We start from the raw sequence: 14134 nt of genomic DNA on the forward strand, positions 1-14134 counted from the left end.
GATACAGCGGGGCGGTGGAAGGACAAAGAGTGCGCGGGAATCGGACCCGCTGCCCGCGATCGGTGCCCACCGATCGCGGGCCCATGGCACCCTTGGCACGGCCGTGGTACTGCCGTGCCAATCGGTGCCATGGTTGCCAAGATCGGGACTTTACGGCCGTTTTTACGAACGGCCAGACCAGGTGTGTTTGCCGTTCGTAAAAACGGCCGTAAAGGGCTTGGAATTCGGCCCATCGGCCAGCTGTGAATTGCTGCTCGCCGTAAAAAAACGGCGGCAGCGATTCGTGTCGGGAGTCAGGCGTGGTGGGGGAGAATAGCGGGAGGGCGTCGGACTAGCGTGGCCGTAAAAATTTACGACCCCCGCTATTCTCCGCACCGTCGTAAGTGCGGAGAATTGCGCCCATAAGGTTTTAGTTTAGACGGGCAGCATGGTCGGCACAGGCTTGGAGGGCTGGTGGGCCTGTTCCTGTGCTGTACTTTTCTTTGGTCTTTGTTCTAACCCATTTAGTCTCTCTTCATATGACAGTCTCGCTATCCAAGGAATCAGCCTGGTAAACCTTTGCTACACTCCCTCCATAGCAAGAACATCCTCCCTCAGATAGGGACACAAAAACTGCACACAATACTCCAGGTGTGGCCTCACCAATGCTCTATACAATTGCAGGTTCTGTGTAAGAAGAGTAAAACTCCACCTCGACTCATGTTCGGCAAAGGTGTTTGCCTGCATGGGGGTTTTGGTCAGTTCAAACTGTTTTTCTATTGTGCTTAGAGAGGGTTACAGTGTAAAAAGCAAACAAGCTGAGAGAAGTTTAATATGGTTGCTTAGCAACCTGAGGCATCTTTAAGGTAGGGTTTTTTAAGGGCTTGATTGTTTTAACTGAATTCATAGCAGTTTGTTATAGGAAGCTAGAGATGTAGCCCGCTCCCGCCCCCCTCGACCCACAATGCAAAACCTGCTCGCCCCACCATGACCTTACTCTGACCCCACAGGCCCCCGAAATGAAGAGACCGCCATTGAGCCCCCCTAAACAAACAGACCCCCCCCCCCCCCCCCCGAGACCCCTCAGAAGAGAGTCCCCTGTCAGGTAGCCCCCCCCCCCCCAGAATAAAGACCCCTATCAGGAAGCCCTGGTTGGTGGGGAGGGGGGCGTGGTGTGGGTTGTCTGGTCAGCCCCATACTGGGGGGAGAGAGGGTGGGAAGGTGACCATTGAATAATATTTGTTGTCCTTGGCACGGACTGTGAGTAATATTTGTTGTCCAGGGCAGTGACTAACATTTGTTGTCCAGGGCATGGACTGTGAGTAATACTTGTCCTGGGCAATGAGTAATATTTGTTGTCCTGGGCATGGACAGTGATTATTATTTGTTGTCCAGGGCAGTGAGTGACATTTGTTGTCCTGGGCATGGATGGGGAGTATAATTTGTTGTCCAGGGCAGTGAGTAACACTGGTGTCATTTCTGCGCTTCTCTTTCCTGGCTCTGACGCAGCGCCTCAGCTCTCCGACGTCACACACCGGGCGGGCGGGCGGCGCAGGCGCAGTGAGCTCGGCTGGCCGGGCCGGGGGCGGAGCCGTCAGTCAGTCAGCGAGCGAGAAAGAGAGAGGAAGAGGCCGGCGGAGGGGGGCACGGAACAAAACACAACTTTTGACAGTTCGCTCCGCCCGGGTACGGTCAGAGCGGCTGGAAGTTTCCAGGCCGGACGGCGGGTGGTGGGCGGGAGGGAGCCGAGGCCTCGCCGTTATTGCCCCCTCCCCCCGGTGTCCGGCTAGTTTGAGGCGGTATTGTGGGGGGGCTGGTGTTGACCGAGAAGCCGGGGGTGGGTGGGAGAGGGAAGCAGAGGCCCGAGTCAGAGCGGTGCGGGGAGGCGGCCTCCTTCAGCCCGGCGCCGGCGAAGGTCCTCGAGTTCCTGACAAGTTTCTTGCGGACTGAGGTAAAAGGATCAATCTCTTTCCCTCTCCCCTCAGCCTCCCTGTCCTGCTCGGCGTTAACAAAGTGGATCCGTGTGTGTGTTGTCGGCTCAGCTTTTGTGTTTTTGTTATGATCAGCGGCGCCGGAAACGAGTCCTTCCACTCGGCTCACCAGAGATCTCTCTGTTTCTTCTCCCTTCCCCACCACCTGCCCCCGCCTTTCCTGTTTTGTTTAGGTGCCTTTTTTGATGCAAGTTCAGTCATGGTGCAGAAATACCAGTCACCCGTCAGGGTTTACAAACATCCCTTCGAACTTGTTATGACAGTAAGTAGAGCCTCTTTTTTGTTGTTTTGCACATCTTTGGCAAACTGAAAACAAAACTCGAATTATTCCTACGCCTGTTTTTGAGGGTCAGACTCGCTTATTTGTGTCGGGTCAGAGATGATCTGAGCTTCTTTGCGGCAGATTTTATATGTATGCCAAAGTGTGGCATAAATGCATGCAACGTTACTTGAGTATTTAGCTGCTTGCATGAATTTGCAATTGTGGTGCACTGCAGGCTTATCCATAAAGACCTGTTTGTATGGATCTTTATCCAAATTTTAATAAATATCTTAGAAAATGATATTAAGGTGCAGATTCTTCTGGGGCCATAGTGTTGTGACTTTATAAGCATTTTAAAGTAGTTTGATTGTGAAAATATACCACCTTGTTTTGTGACGAAAGTGAGATTATATTGTACTTGGCATATCATAGATTACATGTTTGAAAATATAGCAGCATTCATTCAATTAAATTTGAATATTCTTTTAAAAGTTCTTAGTCACAGATAAACACTGGCTGTGTTCCTCTAATTTTAGATTCTGATTCAGCTTAACTTGCAAAACAAATTCTTCAGGCTATTATGTGATTCAGCGAAACTTGCAAAACAAAACCTTCAGGCTATTATGTTTTTCAAACAATGCAAGATGACAAACTAAACAAGCTGTCAATAATGGCTTTTTTAAATAAAAGGTTCAAGGATGCCGATTGATATAAGCAGGTTAGGATTTATTGCACAAAAAGTACTCCAATTAAAATGATTACATTTGCAACAAAATAGGTTCCAATTTCCAAGTGTGAAAATTTAGTAGCAGTTAGTAACAAGCTGAGCTGACACCTTATTACATAGCACCTTTAAGGTGGAAAGCATCTCAAGGAATTTCACAGATGGTGTTCAGGAACAAGTGCCAACTCTCTTTAAGGAGAAGATTAGGAAATGGAGTAAACCGCTTTGTTGAAGTAAGAGGATTTTGCCTTCAAAATGTTTGAATAATTCAAATTTGAATACTGAGAAGAGAACTGAGCCCAGTTTCCATATTCAGAATTGACCTGTGTTGATTAAAACAAGATAACAGCAAGGCCATTGATCGCAAATGATGTTCACCTACGCATCTGATACATTGACTGAGGTTAAACATTCAGCTGTTTTATTGGGATCATGCATATGATGATAGCTGAGCGTGAATATATTTCAATCTTTTTGCATCTAGAATTTAAGTTGGGTGAGTGTGATCCATAGGAATATTGATGCTTTTGGCACTAGAAGTAAGAATATTTTTTTTTCTTGTAATTGTGTCACATGGCAACAAGAGAGTGTTAGTTTTACTGTGTTCTAATTTTGGCAGTCTGAAGTCACAAGATTCTAGTTCTGCACTGAATAACCATTATCTTCGCAGTGCAGCTGTCTTTAAGTCCCTAAGGAGCACATACTTTGTCGTTGAAGATTTTAGATGGATTTTATCTAGATATCTATTTCACCTTTGTTTTTGCTGTAGTGTTAATCAGCAGTTTCTTTTGGCTCAGGTTTTTTGAAGTCAGTGCCTTGATACCTTCTGGAGAGTATTGGGGGAAAAACATAATTTAACACTTAAGAATAATGGCCATGCTTTGCCTCAGAATGTAACCATATGTAGATGTGTTCTTTAAAATTAATTTTTCCTTTACATAAGTAAGAACGCATGAATTCGGAGTAGACCATTCGGTCCCTCAAACTATCTCTGCCACTCAATAAGTTCATGACCGAACTGATTGTGACCTGAACTCCACATTCTGCCTACCCCAGAGAGCCTTTGACTCCCTTGTTAGTCGAAAATATATCTACCTCTAGCGTAAAATTATTCAATGACCCTATCTCCATTCCCTGAGGAAGAGCGTTCAAATGACCTCTTTGAGAAAGTAGATTCTTATTGCTGCCTTAAATTGGAGATCCCTTATTTTTAAACTGTGTGACCTAGTTCTCATCGCTCCCATAAATGTAAACATCCTTTCAGCATCCACCCTGTCAAGACTCCTTAGGATCTTGTATGTTACAATAATTCACCTCTCGTTCTTCTGAACGCCAGCGGATACAGGTCCAGCCTGTCCAAACTTCCCACATAACATAACACCTCCTATATCAGGTATCAATCAAGGAAATTTCTCTCAACTGCTAACTTCTATCCTTCCTGAAATGAGGAGACCAAAACTGTACACAGTTCTCCAACGTGCTGTATTATTGTCGCAAAACATTCCTACTTTTGTATCCTATTCCCCTTGCAATAAACAACAACATTTCATTTGCTGCCTTAATCACTTACTGTATACCTGCAAACTAACTTTTTATGATTCATGTACCAAGACACCCAGATCCCTCTACTGCAGTCTCTCGCTATTCGGGTAACATGCTGCTTTCCTATTCTTCCTGCCAAAATGGACAAGTTCACCTTTTTCCCCACATTATACTCCATATGGCAAATTCTTGTCCACTATGTGTTCATTTACGGGCTCCTCTTCAGAACTTACTTTCTTACCTATCTTTGTATCGTCAGCATATTTGGTCTTTTCATCCAAGTCATTGAAATAAATTGTAAAGAATAATCTTTATTAGTGTCACAAGTAGGCTTGCATTAACACTGCAATGAATTTACTGTGAAAATCCCCTTGTCGCCTCACTACGGTGCCTGTTCAGGTACACAGCGGGAGAATTCAATGTCCAATTCACCTAAAAAGCACATAATTTGGAACTTGTGGGAGGAGACCGCAGCACTCGGAGGAAACCCATGCAGACACGAGGCGAATGTGCAGACTCCGCACTGACAGTGACCCAAGCCGGGAATCCATCCTGGGTCCCTGGCGCTGCAAAGCAGCAGTGCTAACCATTGTGCTACTATGCCGCCCATTGATGCCCCAGCACTGGTCCCTGTGGTGCTCCACTCATCACATCTTGCCAATCCAAAAAAAAATTTATGCCTACTCTTGTGTTTCCAGTCAGCTAACCAATCTTCTATCCATGTAAATAGGTTGCCCTATGCCATGAGTTCTTATTTTGTGTAGTTTGGTGGCACCAAGTTTTTGAAAATGTGTTTAGAACACTTAGTGGATATTGGCCAAGTTTATGTAAGAGTGGATCTTACAGGCAGAAATTATTGTTAATGTGATATATATTTGTTCATGCAAAACAAAAAGTGTAAGTGTAATATACTATAGTGCCCATTAACGTCATTTGCTGCTCATGGAACTGGCTGCTTTTAACTTGGTTACTGAATGTACTTTAACTTGTATCTTTCTGTCTGTGATTAGTCTGAATGGATATTTATCTTTAAAAAAAATACTATGTACATTTATTCTTCTGACTTTGCAAGTGCTAAGAGTTTCATAGACAGCTGACTGCATCATTTTGTTATAGACTAACTACATATTAATATGTAGAAACCGGATACACAGCTAGGCTTTCTGCCCTATCGTGGGGCACATGACTTATGTCCTCTGCTGTGTCCCCACTCTGCACCTTATTCTCATTTCCTGGTGGTTGTCCAGTTTGTGTGGCATTTACCTCCCTAGGTGTTTCCTACATTAAGCAGTGACGACACTTCAAAATTAGTTCAAAGCAATGTGGGATGTCCTGAGCTAGTAAAAGATGTTACATAAATGCAAGTTTTTTTTGTTGGCTGGTCATGCAAATGAGATAACTGCCGTGCTTCACACCAATCACTGCTTGAATATTCGATACGAGGGTCGAATGTCCAGCATTCTGTGGTTGGCGGAAAGCGAAGAGAAATTATTCCTAGCAACTTCAATGCTGTCTGTAAAATGGTTTTCTTTTGGCAACGTTTGAATTATCTTCTTGGACCTGTGCCTTTTTCAGACTCAAAGAGGAGAGTAAAACACTTTCTTGAACAGAAAACTGTCTATTTTGCAGGCAGTACAGAGCTTGTCTGCTTTCGGTCCCTGCAGAACTCACATTTTTTCTGCTAAACTCCCTGACAGAGGAAATTGAACCTCTTCCAAGTGTAAAACTGACCCTGAGCTGGAAGGGTGCTGGGGGAAATCCCCATAACAGTGAAATTCTCCTTCCCTAGAAATGTGTTCCAAAAAGGAGGGGTAATGCACACCCGGGCCATTATAGAACAGTACAGCACAGAACAGGCCCTTCGGCCCTCGATGTTGTGCCGAGCAATGATCACCCTACTTAACCACGTAACCCGTATACCCGTAACCCAACAATCCCCCCATTAACCTTACACTACGGGCAATTTAGCATGGCCAATCCACCTAACCCGCACATCTTTGGACTGTGGGAGGAAACCGGAGCACCCGGAGGAAACCCACGCACACACAGGGAGGACGTGCAGACTCCACACAGACAGTGACCCAGCCGGGAATCGAACCTGGGACCCTGGAGCTGTGAAGCATTGATGCTAACCACCATGCTACCGTGAGGCCCCTAGTTTATGTCCTTGTAAATATATGTTTAACTAATTTTGAATGTAGCCTGAGCATTTTATGGCTTTAAAGGTCAAGTTCTTAAGTTTTGAATATTTTAGATCATAATTAGAATGCATTATATTTTCACTATGAAGATTGTTTCATTTTTTTAAAAATGTGGACTATGAGTGAATCTTGCATATCATTGCCCTTCAGGACAATGGGAGATATGCTGGCATGCAATGGAATATGCAAAAAAGAATGGGATGGTTCAGTGATTATTCCAGCACATCTTCAGAAAATCCATCAGCATGGGCAGACGTCTTGATCATGTGTGGTGACTGGCTCGTGTCTCAAGTTATTTGAATTTACAGTAATTGTTGCAGGAACCATATGAAATAAGAGATTAGCAAAAACAATTCACTCTAAGGGTTCAGTGTCTGAAATCTAAAATATTGATCTTTTTATAAGCTGCCATGCATGCATTTTTATTCCTATTAAATGACAAGATCTGAAATCTGGCATTGACTCCATCCCAAGGTTGCTGGATTAGAGACACTACTATAATGCAAAAATGCAATTGTGTAGTGTTGGTTAATTTAAACTAAGTTGACATCTGTGATGAAGAGTAGTATTGATCCAAAATGGTGGTAATTTTGTTTTTGTTAAATGGGGTGGAATATGCAATGCTGGATGGTGTGTTTGAAAGACAAAATGGTATAGTACTGGCTGGGGATTTTCTTAATTGCTAGTAGTGTGGTTGGGCTTGGCATTTACATGTGAAGCAAATAGCTGTTGTATTCAAAATTAGTGTTTATGGTGCATTCTGTATTTGTATACATTCGGGTAATATCCCATTTGTAGCTGTCTTGACCCATGTTGAAACTAACCAGCTGACTGTAACTCGTCATATGGTGCTGCTTTTTCCCATGCTGTTTTCTCCTTTTACCTGAAGGGATCACATTCTGCTAAGGTGCAGCACATTGAATACTGTCCTTTCTAGTATAAGCCTAAAAGGCATCAGCAGGCTATTCGATCATCACAATTATCACTTGGTGTCATTGCCAATAGTGATCTCATCTATGCGTGCATGTTTTGGAAGTGTTCGCAGATCAACTGGCACGTCATAGAATGGGAATTGAACCAATGAATTGTCTGCCACCTGCTCCTCTCACTCCCCAGCCCCGTGTTTTGCCTCCTCTTCTTCACGTAAGTCTATTATCAGCTTCTTTTGACCACAAATTTGTAAAGCCTGTTGAAAGAGTGGATGTGAAAACAGATCATGCTCAAATGTGATGCCTTCTGAGATGAAGTTGCTCATTGTGAGTTTCTGTTGAAATTCATTGGGACAAGTTAGTGCCTTTGGAATTGTACCTCAGAAAAGATTCTACTCTTTAAAAAAAAAGAAAGGAAATGCTGTAAATTGTTATGACTGGTGAAGGAGGGGAAGAATGCCATTAAAATAATATTGAGATCTTCCAAATAATTAAGACCTCAATAAGGGGTTGTTCATTACCCAACAGAAGAGATCAACAGATATTAATTTCTAAACATGTCTGATTAAGTATCAGAGTAACTTAATTCCATCTTTTCAGATGTGGTTTTTCTGAGATATATTTTAAAAACATTCTAATATGGTTACAAATTTCTCATTTAAAAAGCCTCTTTGGAATTTTTTGAACATCTGCTGAGCCAAATGTTTGCTACATTGATTTTATAGTAGCACTGATTTGGCTTATTTTGAGTCTGAGCTGCTTTATTAATAAGTTAACTTGTTTCACTCTGCTGATATGTTGGAAATAAGTTAAACAAAATCTAATTAGCTTTGACACCCCATTCACATTTTTTCTGAGATGAATATTTTTCTAGTGTTATTGTCCGTCTATTTTATCAGCATGCACATGACTACACTGTCAGCTGACAAACAGTTACATATTGTGTGACAGCTGTTTACAACAGTTCTAGTGCGTGGTGGGATTGCTGACTGCACCATACATGCTTGTTTTATCACAGTCAGCAGGTTTTGCAAGTTTCTGAATACTGTAACAAGAAAGGCAATTCAGCGGCTTAACTGTTCTAGTAATTGTGTTGGCTGACTTACAGTTTATAAATCAATCCTTTGTTACAAAAGCACTTCAAATAAAACAACCTTGAAGACAAGAGACTGCTAAGAGAAGCAGAGCTGACTTAATTACTTTGCTACTGCAACACTGTAAAGTTAAGGGACTTGGTGGAATATTCTTTTAACCAGACTTCTTGTGAAATCTTGTGGAGTTTGATGCAATTATTTATTAAGTTTGTAGTTTTCAATATGGGAACTTTAGAAAGATGAATTTTGAGGCATTCCAAAGAATTAACCATTTGCAGTCTCAACTAGACAGTATGGCCACTGCCCCCTTGCTTAAGTCTGGCTTTTGGAGGAATATTGAAGAAATCATGGTCGAGTAGGAGTTACTGAGAAAAGCACCACAAGGATATGAGGAGAATTTGCCATCTCGAATCCTGGTTGGGTTGTCCCTCTTTTAATACATCCGATTGTTTCCTTCCTTCATTGAAGAGCAAAAATTAGTAAAACTTTCTGAAGTATGAACAAGTTACAAAAAAAGGCTAATTAATTTATTCCTTTCACACAACCATATGAGTTGCACTTGCTGTTTTTTGACACACAAGTTCTAAATTTATAAAGTCACACACACTTCAGTCATCTTACATCAGGGGTGGGCAAACTACGGCCCGCGGGCCGCATGCGGCCCGCCAAAGGTATTTCTGCGGCCCACCAAGTCATTATAAAAAAAAAATAAAAATTTTTCTTTAAAAATTTTTTTTTTTTTTTTAATTTTTTTAAAGGTTAATGGGGGGGGGGCTGTTGGGTTACTTACTGGTATAGGGTGGATACGTTGACTTGAGTAGGGTGATCATTGCTCGGCACAACGTCGAGGGCCGAAGGGCCTGTTCTGTGCTGTACTGTTCTATGTTCTATATGAGGCGCCCAGAATCATAACCGGGTGAAGTAATTATTTTACTTAATATACTATGCGGCCCTTTGTGAATTGTGAATTTCTGAATGTGGCCCTTGCATGGAAAAGTTTGCCCACCCCTGTCTTACATCATCCATGCTAGCAGTTAGCCTCGTCACATCAGCTGTAGAACCACATTATGATACCAAGGAAATGAGGTCAGCAACACAGCTGCAATTTGTGAGACTGATCCAGACGGAAAAATCTGAGTACTCTGCAGCAGTTGGTGCTACTGTTTTTATTTCAATCTATTGAACAGCACTAAACTATTGAGTTTATTCTTTCACAGGCCGAAGACGTTGCTGGCTAGGCCAACATTTACTGCCTATCCTAAATTACCTTTGAGAAAGCGGTGGTGAGCCGCTGTTTTGAACCGCTACAGTCCGTGGTGTAGGCACACCAACAACACAGTTAGGGAGGGAATTCCAGATTTTTATCCAAAGGTTGAATTAATAACAGTAAAGTCTGGTATGGTTGTTAATGATCTACCACGCTATGCCACTGACATACATAGAAAATATTTTTTTATAAAATTATGTTCTTAACAGTCAACCTAGAGGTTGTCCAAGAGGTGAAATGGGCCATATAGTGAATCTGGTCCCATTATACACTTTGTAAGGAAAATTAAACAGGATGTGTATAATATGCAGCTGATTCTAAATACCTATTTGTGTCCCCATCAAAGTTGAATTTAAAGTAGTTTATTTTTGTTTCAGTTATATTACATGACATAGCTTAAACGGTGGTCCAATTATAAGTGGGTAGAGTAAATTTGGAATCCATACAATTACTTTGGGATCCAAGTGAGAGATTAGTTGTTGAACATAGAAAATAGGAGCAGGAATAGGCCATTCTACCCTTCGAACCTGCTCTGTCATTCATTATAATCCTGGCTTTATGATTTTCATTAAATTTTATTTATTGAAGATACTTAAAAAAATTATGATGCTTTACTGTATAAAACCTTGTGTATAGGGATGTATTTCAGAAGACACTTTTCAAAGAGTGACTTTATAGGACTTACTACGTTTGAAAGGACAAAGTTTTTCCTTTTATCTTTGGGTTACTGCATTTCAGATCCTATCCTGCATCAGCTGTAGTAGAATTGGTGGATGTGTCCAACAGGTTGATGTGATGTGTTTAGTGTGTGGGTGAACAGAATACACTTCCCTTCTGCTTTTGCATATGAATTTGCTTCTCATTTTCAACCCATGCTGGTGTCAGCAATGTGAAAAAGAGAACCAACAATTGCAAGTCTCTGCCTGTTAGTGCACTGCCTGTCTACTGGCAAGTCCTCAGCTGTGCTTCCTTGTGGTGATACATGGAAACTGGGTCCTTTGTAGTTCCAGGCTAAAGCTTCAGAGGAACTCTGAGCAGATTAGGCAGCCAGACTAGTGAGCATTCCCACCAGCTTGTGGTCATGCTTTGCATTCCTTTGGACTCAACTAGGGCAGTCCAAAGAAGTGCAGGTTAGGTGGATTGGCCGTGATAAATTGCCCTCAGTGGCCAAAAAGGTTAGGAGGGGTTATTGGTTTCCAGGGATAGGGTGGAAGTGAGGGCTTAAGTGGGTTGGTGCAGCCTCGATGGGCCGAATGGTCTCCTTCTGCGCTGTATGTTCTATGTAACCCAGGATCTCCACAAATTGGGGCCTGGAGCGGATATTATAATTTTGCTGCAATGTGTTAATGCAGAACAGGTGTCAGCAGTTACACGTGATGAGCCAAATGCGACTGTTGTAGAGAGCAGGTGCAATGGCCTTCAGTGATGGGAAGGACCATTGTGTCACACTGATCAGCTACTGCCCAATTGAAGTCCAGAAGTCTGCAACTAGTAAGGTGCTAACCCGCCATGCCCCCTCTGTTTAGTCTGTGCTTAGATTGTTTGCCCAACAAGTAGGTGGAATTCATCACACCAAGAAGAGGCAAGTAAAGTGAATAGTTCACCTGGCCAAGAAGAGGACCCAGAGAAAATGGAGAACAGATAATTGTGTACTTTCTCAGCCCACCGTCTTCCTCTGCAAAAAGTGGGCAAAGACTGCTTTGCCATAGGGGCTCATGAATAACACCAGACGATGCTCAAGACAGAGTTTACCATCAAGTGTGCAAACAATCATCTTATGCGATGTAAAGGCTGCCGCTGAGACTGTGGAACAGAAAGAGATTTGAAACTTGGATGAGTTTTTTGGGGGGTTTAGCAAGAATATCAGCATTGTAGAGTTGATATACTATTGTCCAACGCTGCTTTGTTTTTGTTTAAACTCTATATTCTATTTTCAAAAAGAAGAAAATGTAATTCTTCACTGCTAGATTTGTGGTTTTTAACCTTTCACTTGCGATGCGCTACAATTTCAACTTGTTAAATCTGTAAAATTTATAAGTGTTTTTCTGTATATTGCATTTTAATCCTCAAGTCCTTGTAGTTTCAGGAAAATACTCGTCTTCCAGGTCAAATTGGTTTTGTACATTTTCAATTTGCATGCAGATGCTGTTAACTCTTTAATGGTAAAAATCTAACTGGAGCATTGAAATACCTTGGATCCTTTAAAACTAATTATTGGAATGAACTCCAAAAAAACAAAATATAAAAGTTAGGTAAAGATTTGTGCCCTTTCTGCCACACTCCTTTCTTTCTGTCCTTTTGTCATCTTTATTAATTAAAATGTTATCTTCTGATACAAGGAGTTGGTGAGACTACCAGTGTAGATCACCAAACAAGTTAGATAAGCATTTGTGGGGGAAAGAAATAGAGGGATATGGTGATGGGCTTGAATAGAGCAGATTGGCAAAAAAATGTATGTGGAATCACTGGCATAGATCATTTGGGTTGAAAGGTGTGTTTCTGTGATGTACATTCCATGCCAATTCTGATTTCTCCTTTTCTCCATTCTATATTTTCAAGCCTTACTTCTCCTATATCCACTTTGGAAATGACTGGAAAATATTTGTACTTAATTGGCTAAAAATCATCTCCAAGGATTTTTCTTCTCACCTGAACCAAGTTTCCAGCATGCCCAGTATTTTGCCCTTGAAGTCGAACACACTTAGCATGATCATACAAACTAAATCTAGAATCTGTTCATTCCTCTAGTTTCTAAAACTGAATAACTTTTATCATGTTTATTGCAAATGTTGTATTCTGCTATCAGTGGGTGAAAAATACAGTCTGTGCATCTTTAATGCTAGTTTTTATATTGGAAAAATATTTCATTTCCAATGTATTTTTATATGCAGTGTTTTGTAGCTTGCTGTACAAACTGATATGGTAGTGCTGTCATGCATGGATGCAATAATGTACTCTTTGTATTACAAAAATGTATTGTACTAGTTAGGAACAGCAGCCTAGCACTGGTAGATTCATAGTTAACACATTCCATTTTTACATTCGTGTATAAATGTTTAGTCTACTTTTTGAGACAAATAATGCATTTTGAAAAATTATTTTATTCCCTGGTTAATGGCCATATATGATCTGGCCCTGAGCTGCCAATGATGCAGAGATACACAGGTGCTTGGAGATATTCATCAGAGCCTAATATTTCCTCTGCTCTTCCCCCGGGTGGAGATCTGTTTAGCCTTTATTCTGTGTTTTCCCACAGTGACACCGCTGCAATTAGCAACTCAATTGCATGCAGGAATTGAGTCCTTGTAGAGCTTGGAGTTTGTTGTAGTTCACTAAGCTTCTCTTACAATTAATCCTTTTATATATGCCTATCAAAATGAAGGATGTTGGTGCTGGGAAATGCAACACGTTTTTGGTTAGCCCACTTCTTTCTTTGCAGCCCCCTCCCACCTCCTTGAAATTAGTAAATGAGTGATGTTGTTTTGTACTGTGCTATTTTAACAGCAGTATCAGTTCGAAATCTTATACCTTTAATGTGGAATAAATTTCAGCTCCTGTGAGTATGTCAAAACTTTGATCTCAGCATTTTCAGATGTGAGTTTATCCATTTTGAATTGATAATTTTTCTTCATGCTATTTATTGGGGATAATATTGGCAAGTCAGAAACCCCTTCCCCCAGGACGACACAGGAAGAAAACTTTCATTTGTAATTGGGGAGGCAATATAGATGTACAAAGAACATGAGGGAGAATGGGATAGGAGGTTTTGGTGTTAGGAGACATGGGTGGAACACAAAACACTGACGTAGACTAGTACAACCAAGTGGCCTGTTTCTGTGCTGCATGTTCTATGTATTGTGACGCATTTCACAACATGAGGTCCGAAAACGCTTTACAGTTAATTAAATATTTTTGAAGTGTATTCACTGTTTTAATGCAAGTCTGAACTATTTTGTTGACCATACTTTTGCATAGTATAATTTTGCTTGTTTTTTTTTCAACAGCCATCACTGTGGCCTGCACATTGTTCTGTATGTTTGGCATAGTAAGACTTGGGCAACTGTTTCCTTGCTCATGTATTGGTGTTTAGTTGTCTCACCATCTTAATTAGGTTTGTGGTTCACTCTTGTGTGGAGCATTTGGAT

At 41.5% G+C, this 14134-nt stretch overlaps 1 protein-coding gene across 3 annotated transcripts in view; it reads left to right on the forward strand.

Moving 5' to 3' along the window:
- Positions 1 to 1557: 1557 nt before the first annotated feature.
- si:dkey-237i9.1 (SEC14-like protein 1) overlaps positions 1558 to 14134 on the forward strand; it is a 53426-nt gene continuing 40849 nt past the window's right edge. Inside the window, exons 1-2 of one of the 3 annotated variants that reach the window (XM_038778166.1) lie at positions 1558 to 1665; positions 2144 to 2232. In XM_038778166.1, the coding sequence (XP_038634094.1) occupies positions 2170 to 2232 (63 nt within the window). In that variant the 5' untranslated portion in view covers positions 1558 to 1665; positions 2144 to 2169. Of the gene's footprint in view, positions 1666 to 1724; positions 1931 to 2143; positions 2233 to 14134 lie in introns of those variants that run through there. The other 2 variants (XM_038778167.1, XM_038778165.1) reach the window with 2 other exon arrangements.

This window comes from Scyliorhinus canicula, chromosome 18 (assembly GCF_902713615.1).
Source record: "Scyliorhinus canicula chromosome 18, sScyCan1.1, whole genome shotgun sequence".
In the NCBI taxonomy this organism is placed as follows: Eukaryota; Metazoa; Chordata; class Chondrichthyes; order Carcharhiniformes; family Scyliorhinidae; genus Scyliorhinus; species Scyliorhinus canicula.